Source organism: Oncorhynchus clarkii, chromosome 2, assembly GCF_045791955.1.
Source record: "Oncorhynchus clarkii lewisi isolate Uvic-CL-2024 chromosome 2, UVic_Ocla_1.0, whole genome shotgun sequence".
Classification (NCBI taxonomy): Eukaryota; Metazoa; Chordata; class Actinopteri; order Salmoniformes; family Salmonidae; genus Oncorhynchus; species Oncorhynchus clarkii.
The window spans coordinates 93,674,765-93,700,010 of record NC_092148.1 but is presented as its reverse complement, the minus strand read 5'-3'; the positions used below and the strand labels follow the sequence as shown (position 1 = coordinate 93,700,010).

The window sequence follows — 25,246 nt, the reverse complement described above, 5'->3', positions numbered from 1 at the left end:
GTGAGCATTTCTCGTTTGCCAAGATAATTCATCCACCTGACAGGTTTGGCATATCAAGAAGCTGATTAAACAGCATGATCATTACACAGGTGCACCTTGTGCTGGCGACAATAAAAGGCCACTCTAAAATGTGCCGTTTTGTCACACAACACAATGCCACAGATGTCTAAACTTTTGAGGGAGCGTGCAATTGGCATGCTGACTGCAGGAATGTCCACCAGAGCTGTTGCCAGAGAATTGAATGTTAATTTCTCTACCATAAGCCGCCTTAAAGAATTTGGCAGTACGTCCAACTGGCCTCATAACAGCAGACCATGTATAACCACGCCAGCCCAGGACCTCCACATCCAGCTTCTTCACCTGCGGGATCATCTGAGACCAGCCACCTGCACAGCTGATGAAACTCTGGGTTTGCACATTTAAAGAATTTCTGCACAAACTGTCAGAAACCGTCTCATCGACCCGAGCTGATCTGCATACTCGTCGTCCTCACCAGGGTCTTGACCTGACTGCAGTTTGATGTCGTAACTGACTTCAGTGGGCAAATGCTCACCTTCGATGGCCACCGGTATGCAGGAGAAGTGTGTTCTTCACGGATGAATCCCGGTTTCAACTTTACCTTGCAGATGGCAAACAACGTGTATGGCGTTGTGTGGGCGAGCGGTTTGCTGATGTCAACATTGTGAACAGAGAGCCCCATGGTGGCGGTGGGATTATGTTATGGGCAGGCATAAACTACAGACAACAAACACAATTGCATTTTATCGATGGCAGAAATACTGTGGTGAGATCTTGAAGCCAATAGTCGTGCCATTCATCCACCGCCATCACCTCATGTTTCAGCATGAGGATCTGTACACAGTTCCCGGAAGGTGAAAATGTCCCAGTTCTTCCATGGCCGGCATACTCCCCAGACATGTCACCTATTGAGCATGTTTGGGATGCTCTGGATCGACGTGTACGACAGCGTAGTTCCAGGTCCCACCAATATCCAGCAACTTCACACAGCCATTGAAGAGGAGTGGGACAAGATTCCACAGGCCACAATCAACAGCCTGATCAACTCTATGAGAAGGAGATGTGTCGCGCTGCTTGAGGCAAATGGTGGTCACACCAGATACTGACTGGGGTTTCTGATCCACGCCCCTACCTTACCTTTAAGGTATCTGTGACCAACAGATGCAGATCTGTATTCCCAGTCATGTGAAATCCATAGATTAGGGCCTAATTAATTTATTTCAATTGACTGATTTCCTTATGCGAACCGTAACTCAGTAAAATCTTTGAAATGATTGCATGTTGTGTTTATATTTATATATATTTATATTTATATTTGAATATTATGTTAAACCTAAAACAAAGAGGCTACGAACGTCATAGAAAAACAGACTTATATGGAAATTGTGGAAACATCATACAGCATTATGGGAATGTTCTGTGCAACCTAACTTAAACATTGTATGAATGTCATCACAACTGAGCATTGTGTTTCGGGAACCCATCGCCTGTAATGTACAACCTAATTAAATGTTCTGGGAACCTTTTTTTATTTTTTAAACCTCAAAGGCTGTTCTGTCAACATTCTTGTCATTTTTTTACAGACATGATCTGAATGTCGTTTTTTTTTTGTGTGTGTTTTCGTGAACTTATCTTTTTGTAACGTTCCCACAATGTTCCCAATAACCTAATGACACATGCTGGTAACCTTCAAAGAACAGATTCAATATTTTCTAGAAATGTTCTTGCAACAACAGGTAAATGTTTAAAACAAACGTTCTATAAATCATCAACACGACTAGACAGTTTTTTGAGTTATGAGAACATTTGCTGCAAAAGTTCCCAGAATGCAATTTTCACACAGAACCATTTTTTGGGTTTGCTGGACAGACTTAGATCCACATATACAAACCAATCCTGTATCTGTCGACACTGTATAGTGTATTTTGGTGACACTGAGATAAAACTATGTCCTCATCACATCCATATCAATGATTTTTGAAAAAAACTATCACTGGAAAACTTTTTCAGGAAACATTTTTATTCAAATGATGAGAACATCTTGAGAGGATAAAATCATGTGGTTTGTAACACGGAAACACTGTTTACTTTAACACTTGGGAGAAAGAAATACATGATATGGTAAATATGAATGACAAAAATCAGGAAGTTACAACAAAAACACATGTTCAATAGTAGAAATAAAAGGACACATTCAAATTGGTGTCCGGCAAAGGCAGCGAAGCTCCCCTAGCCGACATAACCTGTCCCTGACGCAGCGAAGCTCCCCTAGCCGACAAACCCTGTCCCTGACGCAGCGAAGCTCCCCTAGCCGACAAAACCTGTCCCTGACGCAGGCTCTGAGAACACAGACAGAGGGGGATAAAGGCAGCAAGCTCCCAGAGCCGACATAACCTGTCCCTGACGCAGGCTCTGAGAACACAGACAGAGGGGGATAAAGGCAGCAAGCTCCCCTAGCCAACAAACCCTGTCCCTGACGCAGGCTCTGAGAACACAGACAGAGGGGGATAAAGGCAGCGAAGCTCCCCTAGCCGACAAAACCTGTCTCTGACGCAGGCTCTGAGAACACAGACAGAGGGGGATAAAGGCAGCGAAGCTCCCCTAGCCGACAAAACCTGTCCCTGACGCAGGCTCTGAGAACACAGACAGAGGGGGATAAAGGCAGCGAAGCTCCCCTAGCCGACAAAACCTGTCCCTGACGCAGGCTCTGAGAACACAGACAGAGGGGGATAAAGGCAGCGAAGCTCCCCTAGCCGACAAACCCTGTCCCTGACGCAGGCTCTGAGAACACAGACAGAGGGGGATAAAGGCAGCGAAGCTCCCCTAGCCGACAAAACCTGTCCCTGACGCAGGCTCTGAGAACACAGACAGAGGGGGATAAAGGCAGCGAAGCTCCCCTAGCCGACAAAACCTGTCCCTGACGCAGGCTCTGAGAACACAGACAGAGGGGGATAAAGGCAGCGAAGCTCCCCTAGCCGACAAAACCTGTCCCTGACGCAGGCTCTGAGAACACAGACAGAGGGGGATAAAGGCAGCGAAGCTCCCCTAGCCGACAAACCCTGTCCCTGACGCAGGCTCTGAGAACACAGACAGAGGGGGATAAAGGCAGCGAAGCTCCCCTAGCCGACAAACCCTGTCCCTGACGCAGGCTCTGAGAACACAGACAGAGGGGGATAAAGGCAGCGAAGCTCCCCTAGCCGACAAAACCTGTCCCTGACGCAGGCTCTGAGAACACAGACAGAGGGGGATAAAGGCAGCGAAGCTCCCCTAGCCGACAAAACCTGTCCCTGACGCAGGCTCTGAGAACACAGACAGAGGGGGATAAAGGCAGCGAAGCTCCCCTAGCCGACAAACCCTGTCCCTGACGCAGGCTCTGAGAACACAGACAGAGGGGGATAAAGGCAGCAAGCTCCCCTAGCCGACAAACCCTGTCCCTGACGCAGGCTCTGAGAACACAGACAGAGGGGGATAAAGGCAGCGAAGCTCCCCTAGCCGACAAAACCTGTCCCTGACGCAGGCTCTGAGAACACAGACAGAGGGGGATAAAGGCAGCAAGCTCCCCTAGCCGACAAAACCTGTCCCTGACGCAGGCTCTGAGAACACAGACAGAGGGGGATAAAGGCAGCAAGCTCCCCTAGCCGACAAAACCTGTCCCTGACGCAGGCTCTGAGAACACAGACAGAGGGGGATAAAGGCAGCAAGCTCCCCTAGCCGACAAACCCTGTCCCTGACGCAAGCTCTGAGAACACAGACAGAGGGGGATAAAGGCAGCAAGCTACCCTAGCCGACAAAACCTGTCCCTGACGCAGGCTCTGAGAACACAGACAGAGGGGGATAATAGCCCAGTCTTTTCTTATATCCATCTAAGGCCGTGTCTAGACTTGACAGTTCACGCAGCTTTAGTATTCTGATCATGGAATTCTGATCAGGGAATTCTGATCAGGGAATTCTGATCATGGAATTCCGAAAGTGCCATGTGTCTACACCTACAAATAAATGTGTCTACCGTGTCCACATAGTGCCCGGATTCCCCTTTTTCCTGCGCTATATTCAAATGCCAGTATGCATTCTACAAACGGTGGAATAGGCTAAATATGATAATAACACAACAACAACTGATGGCAATAGCTAACTACTGTAGCTAACTAGCCAGCTAACCTCTGTAGCTAACTAGCCAGCTAACCTCTGTAGCTAACTAGCCAGCTAACTACTGTAGCTAACCAGCCAGCTAACTACTGTAGCTAACCAGCCAGCTAACCTCTGTAGCTAACCAGCCAGCTAACCTCTGCAGCTAACCAGCCAGCTAACCTCTGTAGCTAACAGCCAGCTAACCTCTGTAGCTAACTACTGTAGCTAACCAGCCAGCTAACCTCTGTAGCTAACCAGCCAGCTAACCTCTGTAGCTAACTACTGTAGCTAACCAGCCAGCTAACCTCTGTAGCTAACTAGCAACACTAAAGGGATTGCAAAAGGGTTTGCATAACTCTAGCCAAACATTTTTTTTTAGCTATTCTAAATATTAGCTTGTTGGCTAGCATTTCTGAGGCCAGCAAACACGTTCCTCACACACACTAACAATGTATGTCCTCCAACGTTATAATGAAAAAGGCGCCTCTCGATTTCAAAACAAGCTTTCTGTAGACTTATGAGAGGAGTGCTGATGACATCGCCCACTGTATGCACTTTCGGTAGCCTGATTGTGTCCAGACTGAGGAGAAATCCGCACACAATGCATCCCTGATCAACTCCTGAAGTGGTAACCAGGTCTGAACACAATGCATCCCTGACCAACTCCTGAAGTGGTAACCAGGTCTGAACACAATGCATCCCTGACCAACTCCTGAAGTGGTAACCAGGTCTGAACACAATGCATCCCTGACCAACTCCTGAAGTGGTAACCAGGTCTGAACACAATGCATCCCTGACCAACTCCTGAAGTGGTAACCAGGTCTGAACACAATGCATCCCTGACCAACTCCTGAAGTGGTAACCAGGTCTGAACACAATGCATCCCTGACCAACTCCTGAAGTGGTAACCAGATCTGAACACAATCAGATCACAAAGCGACCCGTCTTTTCAATGCGACCTTCGTATTCCGATAGCAGAAGTCACATGCAAGTGTCAAGTGTAGACATGACCTCAGGAAAAATATGCTTTAACACGAAATAAAACTATCCTAAAATAAACAAAACCATAAAATGTTTTAAAATGTCCCAAAAGTAAACTTTGAACATCTTTCAGGTGAAATCTCATGAACACGATCCAACTGACAACTGAACGCTCTTTGACCTCTCAAGCCACACAAAACAAAATGGAACTTGGCATCACAATGATTCGACTTTAAAAATGCCTTTTCTAGTTAATCAAAAATCCTAGCAACTTATAACACATTATGCAAATACTGTTGTGAAAAAAAAAAGAAGTAAAACCAAATAACTAATTATTAAAACAACATCTTCTTTGGTCCAAGATAATTTGCTTTTCAAAGATATAAAACTTGATTACGTTGCTCTTCACACATAGGGGTTATTGATTTGATAGTCAGAATCTGGTGGTATTGTCAAACTGGGGTGTGTAATATAATAGCAGCCTGCTCCCAGATGTCTTTGATCTGTGTAGCCAACTCCTATGGTCATTGTCATGGCTGGCATGCTATACAGCACAAACAAATCTGGTACCAGGCTAGAAATATAGTGGATACAAATATACATTTCTCCATCATACAACATTCATTTAAAAAAAATGCTATTCATGTGAATTGTTGACCGCAGGTGATATCAGCTTGATGAATGCAAATGCTTCTTCATCCATCCACTAGCTTTGTCAATACACTGACTGGATTCTTTGTTTTGGTGTGAGACAAACTCCTGTCAGTGTTGGGCTTAATTCCAGTTCAATTCAGTAAATTCTGTAAGTTTAACTGAAATTTCAAAATTCCCAAATTTCCCTTTTGAAAAGAATTGGAATTTCAGTTTACTCCCGGAACTGACTGAATGGAAATGGAACTAGCCCCAACTCTGGAATCTCCTGTGACATCATCCCGTCTGATCTATCTGGAGGACCCATCAGTCCTCCCGTCTGATCCATCTGGAGGACCCATCAGTCCTCCCGTCTGATCTATCTGGAGGACCCATCAGTCCTCCCCCGTCTGATCTATCTGGAGGACCCATCAGTCCTCCCGTCTGATCCATCTGGAGGACCCATCAGTCCTCCCGTCTGATCTATCTGGAGGACCCATCAGTCCTCCCGTCTGATCTATCTGGAGGACCCATCAGTCCAATCAGTCCCATCAGTCCTCCAGTCTGATCTATCATCTATCTGAATCCCCCCATCTGAGGAAGTAGACAACTCTTTGGCATCTAATAGCACAGTGTCAACGCTGCATTTAGCATCAATGATCTACTGTACATAGAAGGCAAATGGAGAACACTCGTCTGAAAGACAGAGCACTAAAGCTTTCAACCAGATATAAAAACGTGTCTCGAAAATGTACAATAAGAATTGTATTCAACTCGATAATTCAATGAGAAATATACATACTTGACACGGCAGCGAAATGATTCAGAGGACACTTACAATACTGTAGGGCTGTTATGTCGCGTGTTCCTACTCTTTCTTTGGTTCTCTGTATCTACAATCATCTGCCAAGCCCTTTTCCACGTAATAAGGCCATTTTAAAGCTTTTTAAGGTACGCCGTACTGCAAATGCCAGTTCAACGTTTAATTTTTAGTTACTTGATCTTACTCAAATAGAGACTGGTGATACAGTATCTAATGCTTCAATGTTAGAACTATACTGAAGAGGCTCGTCATACATTTTTTTAAAAAAACGTAAACGCTTTTCCAACCTTACAAAAAAACAAACAAATAATTCCAAAAGGAATTTTCACAAATCTTCAAACTAAATTCAGCCTGTAACTATAACTCCTGCAGGTAAGACGACATGGCTTGGAAATATTTTCAACCTCATTACCCTGAGTTAGGGAAAATAATACTGCACAATATACTCTTAAAATGAGGTAGTAGTATAATACGGTACTTGCACAATAGATTGTTATAAATGAGGTAGTACTATATATACAGAGTCAGAGTAACTGAGGTAGACAATCAGCAATGAGGAGGGTCACTCTGCTTCAATGGAAGAAAACAATCTCCTTAATTATAGAATGTATCACGAAGCAATATATTTTTTTACATTCTTTTGAACATTCATTGTTGGGTGAGCTTTGGTTTAGGACAGACATTAAGGACTGGTTTCCCGGACAAAGATTAAGCTTAGTTTTGTAAAAAAAATTATAAAAAAATAAAAAAATGTAAAGCCCCTTCCAATGTCCAATCTTCACTGAACATTCTTATCAGGATCCCATAACATCCCTTTCAACAATTCATGACAAAGCATCATCTGTGTGGTGTTTCTTTCTTTGTTGTGCTAATAGGGGGGGGGGGGGGGGGGGGCGGTTCTCTTCTACACTGTTCAACCAATCCTGTAAATGTGGAGGAGGAGTTAAGATGGAATGTCGACTTGTTAACGTCCTAAAGCAGAAGTCTCTCTTTCCAGTTCCCCTGACAACCGGATGCATCCGGTTGTCACCGACCCCACTGAGGTTGGTGTCTAAGAAATCATCCCTAAAGACTTGACACAAAGACAAAAACCAGACAGACTGAAAATAAGATCAAAATGAATCAGGAAAACAATACCATTCATTACAAATATCTTGAGGTAGACCTGAAGCAAACCCATTTCCTCTTTAAAGCTGAAACTTCCCGATCCCTCTATGTAACTGTATGTTCCTTGCCCAAGGACCTATTTCAGGAGGCAAAGAAGCGAGAAAGGTGGGCTGCTTCAACTGAAAATAAGCCGCATTCAGGTTGGGTAACCTATCACCAGGACGAGCCTGCTGACTGGACCGTGGCCTGGGCAGGATAAACAGCTTCCTCAGCCGAGAGGGAACAGGGCCGTGAGGGATGCTGGACGGTGGCCTGGGCAGGATAAACAGCTTCCTCAGCCGAGAGGGAACAGGGCAGTGAGGGATGCTGGACGGTGGCCTGGGCAGGATAAACAGCTTCCTCAGCCGAGAGGGAACAGGGCCGTGAGGGATGCTGGACCGTGGCCTGGGCAGGATAAACAGCTTCCTCAGCCGAGAGGGAACAGGGATGCTGGACGGTGGCCTGGGTAGGATAAACAGCTTCCTCAGCCGAGAGGGAACAGGGCCGTGAGGGATGCTGGACCGTGGCCTGGGTAGGATAAACAGCTTCCTCAGCCGAGAGGGAACAGGGATGCTGGACGGTGGCCTGGGTAGGATAAACAGCTTCCTCAGCCGAGAGGGAACAGGGCCGTGAGGGATGCTGGACCGTGGCCTGGGTAGGATAAACAGCTTCCTCAGCCGAGAGGGAACAGGGATGCTGGACGGTGGCCTGGGTAGGATAAACAGTTTCCTCAGCCGAGAGGGAACAGGGATGCTGGACAGTGTCATGACCAGGCTGGTGGAGACCATGGTGGAGACGGTAAGGAGGTCTTAGTGGCGTCACCTCAGATTCCACTTTAAAACCAGGCTTTTTTTCTTCTTCCTTCTTTGGAGTTGGGCTGTCATCCAACTCCGACCCGAAGGACGGAGGCCTGGAGTTACGGCCTGAGGTGGCGGTGGACGGGTTGCTCATCTCATTGCTTATCTCTTCGTTGGAGTAGTGACCAGAGTCTCCTGTCTCCTGACTTCCGTCACTGGTCTCAGTAGTTCCAGAGCTGTTTCCCTCACTGAAGCCCCCGGAGCTCTCCAAGTCCCCTAGTGGCCCGAACAGGATATGCAGGCTGGAGGGCTGGAGGGGAGGCGCACCTTCCTTCTCCTCGTAACACAGAACGGTCTTCCCTGCCTCGTACAGATATGCTCTGTTCTCAGCCTAGAGATAAAGGAGAGGAGAGATATTTGTTGTATAACAACATTGTATAACAAATGACCAATACTCAATACTGTAAACTCCATGACTGGTATTTTGATAGCAGCAACATGATTTGGTTCATGTCTGAAGACCGACCTGGCTTGTATTTCTATTGTATCTCTCCCTCTTAAAAAAGTGCCATCTCTTGCTGCGGTTGATACCGCAGACCGGGCCGGCTCCTGTAATCACCAGGTTTGTCCCACCCTGAAAACAGAGAGAGAACCAGATTAGAGACAGATACAGGCGTAGAGTACATTCAGAAAGTATTCAGACCCCTTTACACTTTTTCCACATTTTGTTACTTTACAGCCTTAATCTAAACTGGATTAAATACATTTAAAAAATCCTCAGTAATCTACACACAATACCACATAATGACAAAGCGAGAAAAAAAAAATCTTTTTTTTTCTTTCAGATTTACATAAGTATTCAGTCCCTTTGCAGTGAGACATGAAACTGAGGTCAGGTGCATCCTGTTTCCATTGATCATCCTTGAGATGTTTCTACAACTTGATTGGAGTGCACCTGTGGTAAATTCAATTGATTGGACATGATTTGGAAAGGCACACATCTGTCTATATAAGGTCCCACAGTTGACAGTGCATGTCAGAGCAAAAGCCAAGCCATGAGGTTGAAGGAATTGTCCGTAGAGCTCCGAGACAGGATTGTGTCGAGACACAGATCTGGGGAAGGGTACCAAAAATATTGTGCAGCACTGAAGGTCCCCAAGAACACCGTGGCCTCCATCATTATTTAATGGCAGAAGTTTAGAACCACCAAGACTTCCTAGAGCTGACCGCCAGGCCAAACTGAGCAATCAGGGGAGAAGGGCCTTGGTCAGGGAGGTGACCAAGAACCCGGTGGTCACTCTGACACCTCTCTAGAGTTCATCTGTGGAGATGGTTGTCCTTCTGGAAGTTTCTCCCATCTCTGCAGCACTCCACCAATCAGGCCTTTATGGTAGAGTGGCCAGATGGCAGCCACTCCTCAGTAAAAGGCACATGACAGGCCGCTTGGAGTTTGCCAAAAGGCACCTAAAGGGCTCTCAGACCATGGAGAAACAAAATTGAAACCAAGATTGAACTATTTGGTCTGAATGCCAAGCGTCACATCTGGAGAAAACCTGGCATCATCCCTACAGTGAAGCATGGTGGTGGCAGCATCATGCTGTGGGGATGTTTTTCAGCTGCAGGGACTGGGAGACTAGTCAGGATTGAGGGAAAGATGAACAGAACAAAGTGCAGAGAGATCTTTGATAAAAACCTGCTCCAGAGCGCTCAGGACCTCAGACTGGAGCGAAGATTCACCTTCTAACAGGACAACCACCCTAAGCACACAGACAAAAGACAACGCAGGAGTGGCTTCGGGACAAGTCTCTGAAAGTCTGTGAGTGACACAACCAGAGCCCGGACTTGAACCCAATGTAATACATTTGCAAAAATAAAAAAATAAAAAAATGTTTCTTTGTCATTATGGGGTATTGTTTGTAGGTTGATGAGGTTGATAAAATGTACTCCATTTTAGAATAACGTTGTAACCTAACAAAATGTGGAAAAAGTCTAAAGGGGTCTGAATACTTTCCCGAAGGCACAGTATATGACATAAATACAGTCTCATACATACACACTCATGGCCTGTGTCTGTGGAGTCATGTCTCACCTTGGCATCAATGAAGTGTGGTGCCATCATGGGCATCAGGGCCTCTATGTTCTCAGCCTGGTGTTCATTGGCCAGGGCCAAACCAGTATGTGGACCATGGGTTCCCTCACCGTTCACTACGTCCATGATCTTACAGATGGAAGATTTCCTATTGGAGCAAAGAGTAGAAGTTAGGGGACAATATAAAATAATCTATTTGAAGAGAGTTCTTTCAAAAATGGCTGAAGCATTAGAATGAGTAAATGGACTATAGTCTATAGAAGGAGAAGAAGAAACAGAAGGAGAAGAAACAGAAGAAAGAGAAGAAGAAACAGAAGAAGAAGAAGAAGAAGAAACAGAAGAAAGAGAAGAAGAAACAGAAGAAAGAGAAGAAGAAGAAACAGAAGAAGAAGAAACAGAAGAAACAGAAGAAGGAGAAGAAGAAACAGAAGAAGGAGAAGAAGAAACAGAAGAAGGAGAAGAAGAAGAAACAGAAGAAGAAGAAGAAGAAGAAACAGAAGAAGAAGAAGAAGGAGAAACAGAAGAAGAAGAAGAAGAAGAAACAGAAGAAGAAGAAGAAACAGAAGAAGAAGAAGAAACAGAAGAAGAAGAAGAAACAGAAGAAGAAGAAGAAACAGAAGAAGAAGAAGAAGAAACAGAAGAAGAAGAAACAGAAGAAGAAGAAACAGAAGAAGAAGAAGAAGAAACAGAAGAAGAAGAAACAGAAGAAGAAGAAGAAGAAGAAACAGAAGAAGAAGAAACAGAAGAAGAAGAAACAGAAGAAGAAGAAACAGAAGAAGAAGAAACAGAAGAAGAAGAAGAAGAAACAGAAGAAGAAGAAACAGAAGAAGAAGAAACAGAAGAAGAAGAAGAAGAAACAGAAGAAGAAGAAGAAGAAACAGAAGAAGAAGAAGAAGAAGAAGAAGAAGAAGAAGAAACAGAAGAAGAAGAAGAAGAAGGAGAAACAGAAGAAGAAGAAGAAACAGAAGAAGAAGAAACAGAAGAAGAAGAAACAGAAGAAGAAGAAGAAGAAACAGAAGAAGAAGAAACAGAAGAAGAAGAAACAGAAGAAGGAGAAACAGAAGAAGAAGAAACAGAAGAAGAAGAAACAGAAGAAGAAGAAGAAGAAACAGAAGAAGAAGAAGAAGAAGAAACAGAAGAAGAAGAAGAAGAAGAAACAGAAGAAGAAGAAGAAGAAGAAACAGAAGAAGAAGAAACAGAAGAAGAAGAAGAATGAGAAGAAGGAGAAGAAGAAACAGAAGAAGAAGAAGGAGAAGAAGAAACAGAAGAAACAGAAGAAGAAGAAACAGAAGAAACAGAAGAAGAAGAAACAGAAGAAACAGAAGAAGGAGAAGAAGAAACAGAAGAAACAGAAGAAGAAGAAACAGAAGAAGAAGAAGGAGGAGAAGAAACAGAAGAAACAGAAGAAGAAGAAACAGAAGAAACAGAAGAAGAAGAAACAGAAGAAACAGAAGAAGGAGAAGAAGAAACAGAAGAAGGAGAAGAAGAAACAGAAGAAGGAGAAGAAGAAGAAACAGAAGAAGAAGAAGAAGAAACAGAAGAAGAAGAAGAAACAGAAGAAGAAGGAGAAACAGAAGAAGAAGAAGAAACAGAAGAAGAAGAAGAAACAGAAGAAGAAGAAGAAACAGAAGAAGAAGAAGAAACAGAAGAAGAAGAAGAAGAAACAGAAGAAGAAGAAACAGAAGAAGAAGAAACAGAAGAAGAAGAAACAGAAGAAGAAGAAGAAGAAGAAACAGAAGAAGAAGAAACAGAAGAAGAAGAAACAGAAGAAGAAGAAGAAGAAACAGAAGAAGAAGAAACAGAAGAAGAAGAAACAGAAGAAGAAGAAGAAGAAACAGAAGAAGAAGAAGAAGAAGAAGAAACAGAAGAAGAAGAAGAAGAAGAAGAAGAAGAAGAAGAAACAGAAGAAGAAGAAGGAGAAACAGAAGAAGAAGAAACAGAAGAAGAAGAAACAGAAGAAGAAGAAACAGAAGAAGAAGAAGAAGAAACAGAAGAAGAAGAAACAGAAGAAGAAGAAACAGAAGAAGGAGAAACAGAAGAAGAAGAAGAAGAAGGAGAAACAGAAGAAGAAGAAGAAGAAGAAGGAGAAACAGAAGAAGAAGAAACAGAAGAAGAAGAAACAGAAGAAGAAGAAGAAGAAACAGAAGAAGAAGAAGAAGAAGAAACAGAAGAAGAAGAAGAAGAAACAGAAGAAGAAGAAGAAGAAGAAACAGAAGAAGAAGAAACAGAAGAAGAAGAATGAGAAGAAGGAGAAGAAGAAACAGAAGAAGAAGAAGGAGAAGAAGAAACAGAAGAAACAAAAGAAGAAGAAACAGAAGAAGAAGAAACAGAAGAAACAGAAGAAACAAAAGAAGAAGAAACAGAAGAAGAAGAAACAGAAGAAGAAGAAACAGAAGAAGAAGAAGAAGAAACAGAAGAAGAAGAAACAGAAGAAGAAGAAACAGAAGAAGAAGAAGAAGAAACAGAAGAAGAAGAAGAAGAAACAGAAGAAGAAGAAGAAGAAGAAGAAGAAGAAGAAGAAGAAACAGAAGAAGAAGAAGAAGAAGGAGAAACAGAAGAAGAAGAAACAGAAGAAGAAGAAACAGAAGAAGAAGAAACAGAAGAAGAAGAAGAAGAAGAAACAGAAGAAGAAGAAACAGAAGAAGAAGAAACAGAAGAAGGAGAAACAGAAGAAGAAGAAGAAGAAGGAGAAACAGAAGAAGAAGAAGAAGAAGAAGAAGGAGAAACAGAAGAAGAAGAAACAGAAGAAGAAGAAACAGAAGAAGAAGAAGAAGAAACAGAAGAAGAAGAAGAAGAAGAAACAGAAGAAGAAGAAGAAGAAACAGAAGAAGAAGAAGAAGAAGAAACAGAAGAAGAAGAAACAGAAGAAGAAGAAGAATGAGAAGAAGGAGAAGAAGAAACAGAAGAAGAAGAAGGAGAAGAAGAAACAGAAGAAACAGAAGAAGAAGAAACAGAAGAAACAGAAGAAAAAGAAACAGAAGAAACAGAAGAAGGAGAAGAAGAAACAGAAGAAACAGAAGAAGAAGAAACAGAAGAAGAAGAAGGAGGAGAAGAAACAGAAGAAACAGAAGAAGAAGAAACAGAAGAAGAAGAAACAGAAGAAACAGAAGAAGGAGAAGAAGAAACAGAAGAAGGAGAAGAAGAAACAGAAGAAGGAGAAGAAGAAGAAACAGAAGAAGAAGAAGAAGAAACAGAAGAAGAAGAAGAAACAGAAGAAGAAGGAGAAACAGAAGAAGAAGAAGAAACAGAAGAAGAAGAAGAAACAGAAGAAGAAGAAGAAGAAGAAACAGAAGAAGAAGAAGAAACAGAAGAAGAAGAAGAAGAAACAGAAGAAGAAGAAACAGAAGAAGAAGAAACAGAAGAAGAAGAAACAGAAGAAGAAGAAACAGAAGAAGAAGAAGAAGAAGAAACAGAAGAAGAAGAAACAGAAGAAGAAGAAACAGAAGAAGAAGAAACAGAAGAAGAAGAAGAAGAAACAGAAGAAGAAGAAACAGAAGAAGAAGAAACAGAAGAAGAAGAAGAAGAAACAGAAGAAGAAGAAGAAGAAGAAACAGAAGAAGAAGAAGAAGAAGAAGAAGAAGAAGAAGAAGAAGAAGAAGAAACAGAAGAAGAAGAAGGAGAAACAGAAGAAGAAGAAACAGAAGAAGAAGAAACAGAAGAAGAAGAAACAGAAGAAGAAGAAGAAGAAACAGAAGAAGAAGAAACAGAAGAAGGAGAAACAGAAGAAGAAGAAGAAGAAGGAGAAACAGAAGAAGAAGAAGAAGAAGAAGGAGAAACAGAAGAAGAAGAAACAGAAGAAGAAGAAACAGAAGAAGAAGAAGAAGAAACAGAAGAAGAAGAAGAAGAAGAAACAGAAGAAGAAGAAGAAGAAACAGAAGAAGAAGAAGAAACAGAAGAAGAAGAAACAGAAGAAGAAGAAGAATGAGAAGAAGGAGAAGAAGAAACAGAAGAAGAAGAAGGAGAAGAAGAAACAGAAGAAACAAAAGAAGAAGAAACAGAAGAAGAAGAAACAGAAGAAACAGAAGAAACAAAAGAAGAAGAAACAGAAGAAGAAGAAACAGAAGAAGAAGAAGGAGAAGAAGATACAGAAGAAACAGAAGAAACAGAAGAAACAGACGACTATTCCTAAGATGGACATCGTGTAAATACCTGGATCTGCCTTTGCTGATGAGGATGATGGTACACATTACTATACAGGCCAGAGCGATGCAGACCCCCACGATGATCCCGGTCATGGAATTCTGCTCCGTGTGGTACTGGCCGTCAGAGAACACTGGAAGACATGAGAAATCATGTCACACTGAGTAATCACATCAATTTAATAACTCTACCTACATGTACATATTACCTCGACTAACCTGTGCCCCCGCACATTGACTCTGTACCGGTACCCCCTGTATATAGCCTCCACATTGACTCTGTACCGGTACCCCCTGTATATAGCCTCCACATTGACTCTGTACCGGTACCACCTGTATAAAGCCTCCACATTGACTCTGTACCGGGTACCCCCTGTATATAGCCTCCACATTGACTCTGTACCGGTACCCCCTGTATATAGCCTCCACATTGACTCTGTACTGGTACCCCCTGTATATAGTCTCCACATTGACTCTGTACCGGTACCCCCTGTATATAGCCTCCACTTTGACTCTGTACCGGTACCCCCTGTATATAGCCTCCACCTTGACTCTGTACCGTAACACCCTGTACATAGCCACAATACTTACTACAACACTCTCCAGTCCAACAACACTGACCACTAGCCACAATACTAACTACAACACTCTGCAGTCCAACAACACTGACCACTAGCCACAATACTTACTACAACACTCTGCAGTCCAACAACACTACGACAACACTCTCTAGTCCAACAACACTACGACAATACTCTCCAGTCCAACAACACTGACCACTAGCCACAATACTTACTACAACACTCTGCAGTCCAACAACACTGACCACTAGCCACAATACTTACTACAACACTCTCCAGTCCAAAAACACTACGACAATACTCTCCAGTCCAACAACACTGACCACTAGCCACAATACTTACTACAACACTCTGCAGTCCAACAACACTACGACAACACTCTCCAGTCCAACAACACTACGACAATACTCTCCAGTCCAACAACACTACGACAATACTCTCCAGTCCAACAACACTGACCACTAGCCACAATACTTACTACAACACTCTCCAGTCCAACAACACTACGACAACACTCTCCAGTCCAACAACACTACGACAATACTAACGACAACACTCTCCAGTCCAACAACACTACAACAATACTAACGACAACACTCTCCAGTCCAACAACACTCTCCAGTCCAACAACACTACGACAATACTAACGACAACACTTTCCAGTCCAACACTCTCCAGTCCAACAACACTGCGACAACACTCTCCAGTCCAACAACACTACGACAATACTAACGACAACACTCTCCAGTCCAACAACACTACGACAATACTAACTACAACACTCTCCAGTCCAACACTCTCCAGTCCAACAACACTGCGACAACACTCTCCAGTCCAACAACACTACGACAATACTAACGACAACACTCTCCAGTCCAACAACACTACGACAATACTAACTACAACACTCTCCAGTCCAACACTCTCCAGTCCAACAACACTGCGACAACACTCTCCAGTCCAACAACACTACGACAATACTAACGACAACACTCTCCAGTCCAACAACACTACGACAATCCTAACGACAACACTCTCCAGTCCAACAACACTCTCCAGTCCAACAACACTGCGACAACACTCTCCAGTCCAACAACACTGCGACAACACTCTCCAGTCCAACACTCTCCAGTCCAACAACACTGCGACAACACTCTCCAGTCCAACAACACTACAACAATACTAACGACAACACTCTCCAGTCCAACAACACTACGACAATACTAACTACAACACTCTCCAGTCCAACACTCTCCAGTCCAACAACACTGCGACAACACTCTCCAGTCCAACAACACTACGACAATACTAATACTAACGACAACACTCTCCAGTCCAACAACACTACGACAATACTAACTACAACACTCTCCAGTCCAACACTCTCCAGTCCAACAACACTGCGACAACACTCTCCAGTCCAACAACACTACGACAATACTAACGACAACACTCTCCAGTCCAACAACACTACGACAATACTAACTACAACACTCTCCAGTCCAACACTCTCCAGTCCAACAACACTGCGACAACACTCTCCAGTCCAACAACACTACGACAATACTAACGACAACACTCTCCAGTCCAACAACACTACGACAATGCTAACGACAACACTCTCCAGTCCAACAACACTCTCCAGTCCAACAACACTGCGACAACACTCTCCAGTCCAACAACACTGCGACAACACTCTCCAGTCCAACAACACTACGACAATACTCTCCAGTCCAACAACACTACGACAATGCTAACGACAACACTCTCCAGTCCAACAACACTCTCCAGTCCAACACTGCGACAACACTCTCCAGTCCAACAACACTGCGACAACACTCTCCAGTCCAACAACACTACGACAATGCTAACGACAACACTCTCCAGTCCAACAACACTCTCCAGTCCAACAACACTGCGACAACACTCTCCAGTCCAACAACACTACGACATAACTAACCTGTGGTGTCTGAGGAGGAGCCGCTGCCTGAGTGCCTGGGGCTCTTCCCTCGGTGTCTAGACCCAGGCCCCAGGGCCAGCTCCACAGTAGTAGAGAAGGGCCCGTCTCCCACCTGGTTGGAGGCAGAGATCTTCACCAGGTAGACGTTACCAGGCTCCAGACGCTCCAGCAGGGCCATGGTGTTACTTCCTGTAGGGACAGCAGACAGGTTTTTAAAGCGGACTGGAATAGAATGCATCATAACACAGCCATTCCCAAAACCCCAGACACAAATCTGGGATGCACACTGGTCAGATACGTCAGAAAGGTTTAAATCTGCACTCAACGGACTCAAACACTCTGCTCTCAAAGCTTCTGCCCAAGCCTGTCTCCAGACCCTCCCCTTCCAAAATGTCCACCTGTGTTTACAATTCCTCTGTAATATCTGGCTGTCTAACCATATCACTCATCCTCCCTCTGCAGTATCTGCCAGTATCTAGCTATTCCACACACCCTCCCTCTGCAGTATCTGGCTGTCTAACCATCACATTCATCCTCCCTCTGCAGTATCTGCTAGTATCTAGCTGTTGCATGCATCCCCCCTCTGCAGTATCTGGCTGTTCCACTCACCTTCCCTCTGTAGTATATTCTGGTATCTAGCTGTTCCACTCACCCTCCCTCTGTAGTATATTCTGGTATCTAGCTGTTCCACTCACCCTCCTTCTGCAGTGTCTGGCTGATCCACTCACCCTCCTTCTGCAGTGTCTGGCTGATCCACTCACCCTCCCTCTGCAGTATCTTCCAGTATCTAGCTGTTCCACTCACCCTCCCTCTGCAGTGTCTGGCTGATCCACTCACCCTCCTTCTGCAGTGTCTGCCAGTATCTAGCTGTTCCACTCACCCTCCCTCTGCAGTGTCTGCTAGTATCTAGCTGTTCCACTCACCCTCCCTCTGCAGTGTCTGTCAGTATCTAGCTGTTCCACTCACCCTCCCTCTGTAGTATCTTCCAGTGTCTGGCTGATCCACTCACCCTCCTTCTGCAGTGTCTGGCTGATCCACTCACCCTCCCTCTGCAGTATCTTCCAGTATCTAGCTGTTCCACTCACCCTCCCTCTGCAGTGTCTGGCTGATCCACTCACCCTCCTTCTGCAGTGTCTGCCAGTATCTAGCTGTTCCACTCACCCTCCCTCTGCAGTGTCTGCTAGTATCTAGCTGTTCCACTCACCCTCCCTCTGCAGTGTCTGTCAGTATCTAGCTGTTCCACTCACCCTCCCTCTGTAGTATCTTCCAGTATCTAGCTGTTCCACTCACCCTCCCTCTGCAGTGTCTGGCTGATCCACTCACCCTCCTTCTGCAGTGTCTGCCAGTATTTAGCTGTTCCACTCACCCTCCCTCTGCAGTGTCTGCTAGTATCTAGCTGTTCCACTCACCCTCCCTCTGCAGTGTCTGCCAGTATCTAGCTGTTCCACTCACCCTCCCTCTGCAGTGTCTGCCAGTATCTAGCTGTTCCACTCACCCTCCCTGTGCAGTGTCTGCCAGTATCCGGCCAGCCGGGCCCTCTGTGAGGCGTACAGGATGGTGTAGTGCGTCACTGCCAGGTTGTTCTCCTCTGGTTCCCTCCAGGAAACCAGGGCTGTGCCGTCCTCAATCAGAGACACCCTCACACCTTCGGGAGGGTGGCTGGGCGCTGATGAACAGAAAAGGGTCATTTAAATATCTTAATTAGCTTAAATGTATCCGTCATCTAGTACAGTTGGCCTTGATTGGTGAATGTTATTGTGTGCACATGGGTTCGCTGGTTCTCGCCCATCTCAAATACAATTTTAATTTTAAAAAGTTTATTGGTCGCGTACAAAAACAATTGTCAGGTGTTATAGCAGGTGCGGCGTCATGCTTACGTTACTAGCTCAAACAGCGCCTGTAGAATGTCTAGCAAATACAGAAATAATCCAAATACAAAACAACAAAAAATGTCAGAATGAGTCTAACAAACGAGAGTAGATAAATCAGTGTGAACGGTGTCTGAATACACAATATAAATACCTGCTGTGTTCAGACAGTAGATCACTTGGAAGAAAATGGTCTGTACAGTAGTAGGTATATTAGGATGAGCTACGTTGAGAATACAGTATATACATAAACAGTGAGTCAACAACAGTATATATACACACACAGAATATGAGGTGACTGTTGTTCTATCTATATACATGGGGCATCAGTCTCAAGGTGCATGGCAGAGAACCGGCCGGGAACATCTCAGAGTAGACTGGGAAGGAAGCTGTTGATGTCACTTAAAAAAAGTTAAATAGACTCCTTCATAATGCATAGATCATGAAGGACTCTTTTATCCTCGTTATCCTTGGGAAACGTGACATGATGCGTCAGAAGAGAATAAGAGGTTTTTTTACCTGCTGGTAGAGTCCTCTGAAAGACGACCACGCTCCAGGGACTGTCCAGTTGGTCGACATGGAGACGCACCACCAACTCATAGCGAGTGTTGGAGTCCAGGCTCTGTATCAACACACTCTGGTTGGTACTGACGAGGACAAAACAGACATCCCAGAATAAATATTAGCAATCGTGAGAGGGTTCAATAAAAATAAAAAAACACACTCCCATGTTCATAACAATGTCGCGTTTCAGTCTCTTGTCAGAAGAGAAGTAAAAGTGTAAAACTAAATCACCACGTGCAATATCAATTTCCACGATCGGAAAAATGACAATGTAAAAGGACAATAGCATAGTAGTGAAGTACACTGCAACATGTAGAAAGTGTTGGTCCCACGTTTCATGAGCTGAAATAAAAGATCCCTGAAATGTTTCATACGCACAAAAAAAGCTTGTTTCTCTAAAATGTTGTGCACACATTTGTTTTACATTCCTGTTACTGAGCATTTCTCATTTGCAAAGATAATCCATCCACCTGACAGGTGTGTCATATCAAGAAGCTGATTAAACAGCATGATTATTACACAGGTGCACCTTGTGCTGGGGGGGGGCAATAAAAAGCCTCTCTAAAATGTGCAGTTTTGTCACACAACACAATGCCACAGATGTCTCAAGTTTTGAGGAAGCATGTAATTGGCATGCTGACAGCAGGAATGTCCACCAGAGCTGTTGCCAGAGAATTGAATGTTAATTTCTCTACCATAAGCCGCCTCCAACATAATTTTAGAGGATTTGACAGTACGTCCCACTGGCCTCCCAACAGTAGACCACGTGTTTGGCGTCAAATGGACGAGTGGTTTGCGGATGTCATGTTGTGAACAGAGAGTCCCATGGTGATGGGGGGGGGGGGTTGTGAACAGAGAGCCCCATGGTGGTGGTGGGGGGGTTGTGAACAGAGAGCCCCATGGTGGTGGTGGCGGGGTTGTGAACAGAATGCCCCATGGTGGAGGTGGGGGGGTTGTGAACAGAGAGCCCCATGGGGGAGGTGGGGGGGTTGTGAACAGAGTGCCCCATGGTGGTGGTGGGGGGGTTGTGAACAGAGAGCCCCATGGTGGAGGTGGGGGGGTTGTGAACAGAGTGCCCCATGGTGGAGGTGGTGGCGGTGGGGTTATGGTATGGTATGGTGTTTGCTGATGTCAACATTGTGAACAGAGTGCCCCATGGTGGCGGTGGGGTTGTGGTATGAGCAGGCAATAAGCTACGGACAACGAACACAATTGCATTTTATCGATGGCAATTTGGAATGCACAAAACTACCGTGACGAGATCCTGAGCCCCATTTATTTTATAAAGGTATCTGTGACCAACAGATGCATATATCTGTATTCCCAGTCATGTGAAATCCATAGATTAGGGCCTAATGAATTTATTTCAATGGACTGATTTCCGCATGTGAACTGTAACTCAGTAAAATCAATTAAATTGTAGCATTCATATTTTTTGTTCAGTATAATAATCTTAGTAGTAAAGTATTCTTCTTCCTCAACGGACTCCAGGATACAGGTATAAACATCATAAGTATCTTGTAGAAAGAGGAGGAAGGGGAGCGTTACTAAGGTAAACAATAGTACGTTTTGGTAGACAGAAGGGGCTCTCTGGTCAAAGGGGTGAATTGGTCATCAAAAAGAAGGACCAAGGCACATTCTTCATATAATTCATTATTATAATTAGTGTGTCTTCATTATTATTAATCAATGAATATAATTACTATTGATGAATTATTACTTATTAATTAATACAATTATTAATTATTACAATTATTAGTATTATAATTATTAATCATTATAATTATTCATTATTATTCATTAATTATTATTATTATTAATTATTATTAATAACTTAATATAATTACTATTGATTAATTATTAAAATAATTAATTAATACAATTATTAATAATTATAATTATTCGTCATTATAAGTATTAATTATTATAATTATGAATTATTATTTGTTATAATTATTAATTATTATATGTCTTAATTATATGAAGAGTGCCTCTTTTCTTATTGACGATCATAAGTATCTTGTAGATCACGAGCAGTTCTGTTGCAGAAAAATTGGTAATGAACTCACGTCTGTACGTAGCGTATGGCTGACGCGTTCATCAGGCCCACAGGCGTACAGCGAGCTGTGTAGCTGACAGCCTTCCTAGAGGCGAAGGCAGGACGGCTCCAACGCAGGTACACCGCTGACGAGCTGTTAGCCACCGCACTCACATGGTCCGGGGCTGGAGGGGAGGCCACCGGGTGATCTCGTACAGCTACAAGACACACCCACACACAGATGGAAAACAAAAAAATTTGTCACAAAAACAAAATAACATTTCCTGTAGAAAATGCGTGCGATTGTTTCAGATTGTTGAATAAGTATTTTTATGGTAGTGGGAGATGTGTTAGAGGCCCACGTAGAATTCAGGATGAACAGAAGCTGAAGCAGATTTAACCGATTTTTCTGTTTACTTACACACACATCCTGGGGTGCTGAGTGTCTGGTCGGCCTGGTAACCATCTCCTACAAGGCTTAATGCCAACAGTTTCACATGGTACTTCCTCCTTGGGTCTGGAAAACATTGAATGATAGATTAATAAATCATTTCTGTGGAAATATATATTATATTTTCTGTCTATTGTCAACTGACCCACATTCGCGTTAAAAACATCAGTGCGAACAAAAGGCGAATCTGAAATGGCCATTATCAGTCAAAACATAAGAAATAAATGAAAAGTTAACAAAAGTTTGCTTTTTTCAGTTAAAGTACTAGCCCCTAAGAGCTGGAGGGCAAACAACCTCTTGGTCTTAGCTGACCGTTCCCTACTCACACAGAGTTCAGTGTCTCCCCCCCTCTTTTCCCCTCAGAACAGCCTTAATTCGTCAAAGCGTTGGACTCTACAAGGTGTTGAAGGCGTTCCACAGGGATGCTGGCCCATGTTGACTCTACAAGGTGTCGAAAGCGTTCCACAGGGATGCTGGCCCCATGTAGACTCTACAAGGTGTCGAAGGCGTTCCACAGGGATGCTGGCCCCATGTTGACTCTACAAGGTGTCGAAGGCGTTCCACAGGGATGCTGGCCCCATGTTGACTCTACAAGGTGTCGAAGGCGTTCCACAGTGATGCTGGCCCATGTTGACTCCAATGCTTCCCACAGTGGTGTCAAGTTGGCTGGATGTCCTTTGGGTGGTGGACCAGTCTTGATATACACAAGGAAACTGTTGAGCGTGAAAAACCCAGCAGCGTTGCAGTTCTTGACACAAAATGGTGAGCCTGGCACCTACTTTTCCGCTTGCTAGATACTTTATGTCCCAAATTATTCTATTTACATTTTATAGTCGATTTTGACACTAGAATCAATGTTTCTGACTCATAATGCCAATGCCACATCGGCTGTTTTCAAAATGAGAAGTTGATTTTTTAGGGCCAATCGCTCTTTAAAAATGGTGCAATTCAATTCAGTGTCTTTCACTTGAAAACGCACCACACGCTAACCATCTCCTAAATCATGACGTATTTTAGGGGACCGTTAAGGATTTGTTTTATATCTTGGTGTGAAAGGTTAGGTTCTGGGTATTGACCAGTGGAAAGGGGAGGGGTGGTGTGTGTGTGTGTGTTTAGTCCAGGCCTGTTGTTGTGGTGATGGGGGATGAGACCAGGAGGCTTGGTGGGAGGCCTGGGGCTAGGGGCTGGGGTGCGGGGGCCAGAGGCAGCATTCAGCTGCTAGGACCCAAGGCCCCTGGGACAAGGGGGGTTGACTAGGGTCAGGGGTCAGGCCAAGATAGAACAGAAGGAATCTGGGCTTCAGGACTGTGGGAGAGGAGAGAGTAGACCATTCTATGACATTTGAAATGTCTTTATTCTTTTGGAACTTCTGTGAGTTTAATCTTTACTGTTCATTATTATTGTTTATTTCACTTATGTATATTATCTACCTCACTTGCTTTGGCAATGTTAACATATGTTTCCCATGCCAATAAAGCCTCTTGAATTGAATTGAATTGTAGAGTAGAGTAGAGTAGAGTAGAGTAGAGTAGAGTAGAGTAGAGTAGAGTTGAGTTGAGTAGAGGAGGAGCCCACTTTGTTTCCCCTTGTCGGGACCTTCTGTTCCACCTGACTGCCCCTCCAGCCTTCTATCTACCCTCCTCCAGCCTTCTATCTACCCTCCACCTGGCCGCCCCTCCAGCCTTCTATCTACCCTCCACCTGGCCGCCCCTCCAGCCTTCTATCTACCCTCCACCTGGCCGCCCCTCCAGCCTTCTATCTACCCTCCACCTGGCCGCCCCTCCAGCCTTCTATCTACCCTCCACCTGGCCGCCCCTCCAGCCTTCTATCTACCCTCCACCTGAACGCCCCTCCAGCCTTCTATCTACCCTCCACCTGAACGCCCCTCCAGCCTTCTATCTACCCTCCACCTGGCCGCCCCTCCAGTCTTCTATCTACCCTCCACCTGAACGCCCCTCCAGCCTTCTATCTACCCTCCACCTGAACGCCCCTCCAGCCTTCTATCTACCCTCCACCTGAACGCCCCTCCAGCCTTCTATCTACCCTCCATCAGGCCATCAGTTATAAATCTATAAACTTCCTTCTAGATGAATCTATAAACGTCCCTCTAGATAAATATATAAACTTCCTTCAAGATAAATCTATAAACTTCCTTCTAGATACATCTATAAACGTCCTAGATAAATCTATAAACTTCCTTCTAGATAAATCTATAAACGTCCTAGATAAATCTATAAACTTCCTTCAAGATAAATCTATAAACTTCCTTCTAGATGAATCTATAAACATCCCTCTAGATAAATCTATAAACTTCCTTCAAGATAAATCTATAAACTTCCTTCTAGATAAATCTATAAACTTCCTTCTAGATAAATCTATAAACTTCCTTCTAGATAAATCTTTAAACGTCCTTCTAGATAAATCTATAAACTTCCTTCTAGATGAATCTATAAACTTCCTTTATGATAAATCTATAAACTTCCTTCTAGATAAATCTATAAACGTGCTAGATAAATATATAAACTTCCTTCAAGATAAATCTATAAACTTCCTTCTAGATAAATCTATAAACGTCCTAGATAAATCTATAAACGTCCTTCTAGATAAATCTATAAACGTCCTAGATAAATCTATAAACTTCCTTCTAGATAAATCTATAAACTTCCTTCTAGATGAATCTATAAACTTCCTTCTAGATAAATCTATAAACTTCCTTCTAGATAAATCTATAAACTTCCTTCTAGATAAATCTATACACTTCCTTCTAGATAAATCTATAAACGTCCTAGATAAATCTATAAACTTCCTTCTATATAAATCTATAAACTTCCTTCTATATAAATCTATAAACTTCCTTCTATATAAATCTATAAACTTCCTTCTATATAAATCTATAAACGTCCTTCTAGATAAATCTATAAACTTCCTTCTAGATAAATCTATAAACGTCCTAGATAAATCTATAAACTTCCTTCTATATAAATCTATACACTTCCTTCTAGATAAATCTATAAACGTCCTAGATAAATCTAT

General features: G+C 43.5%; 1 protein-coding gene across 1 annotated transcript in view; it reads right to left on the bottom strand.

Annotated features, from left to right (window-relative positions):
• Nucleotides 1–2,186: 2,186 nt before the first annotated feature.
• Nucleotides 2,187–25,246, bottom strand: part of LOC139378565 (protogenin B-like) — a 49,453-nt gene continuing 26,393 nt past the window's right edge. Inside the window, exons 12-22 of the mRNA XM_071120856.1 lie at nucleotides 22,184–22,279; nucleotides 21,794–21,980; nucleotides 19,680–19,807; nucleotides 18,788–18,958; nucleotides 17,293–17,481; nucleotides 14,762–14,885; nucleotides 10,613–10,760; nucleotides 9,050–9,157; nucleotides 8,622–8,914; nucleotides 7,915–8,500; nucleotides 2,187–2,357 (exon numbers count right to left, since the gene is read on the bottom strand). Of these exons, the coding sequence (XP_070976957.1) occupies nucleotides 2,187–2,357; nucleotides 7,915–8,500; nucleotides 8,622–8,914; nucleotides 9,050–9,157; nucleotides 10,613–10,760; nucleotides 14,762–14,885; nucleotides 17,293–17,481; nucleotides 18,788–18,958; nucleotides 19,680–19,807; nucleotides 21,794–21,980; nucleotides 22,184–22,279 (2,201 nt within the window). The remainder of the gene's footprint in view (nucleotides 2,358–7,914; nucleotides 8,501–8,621; nucleotides 8,915–9,049; nucleotides 9,158–10,612; nucleotides 10,761–14,761; nucleotides 14,886–17,292; nucleotides 17,482–18,787; nucleotides 18,959–19,679; nucleotides 19,808–21,793; nucleotides 21,981–22,183; nucleotides 22,280–25,246) is intronic.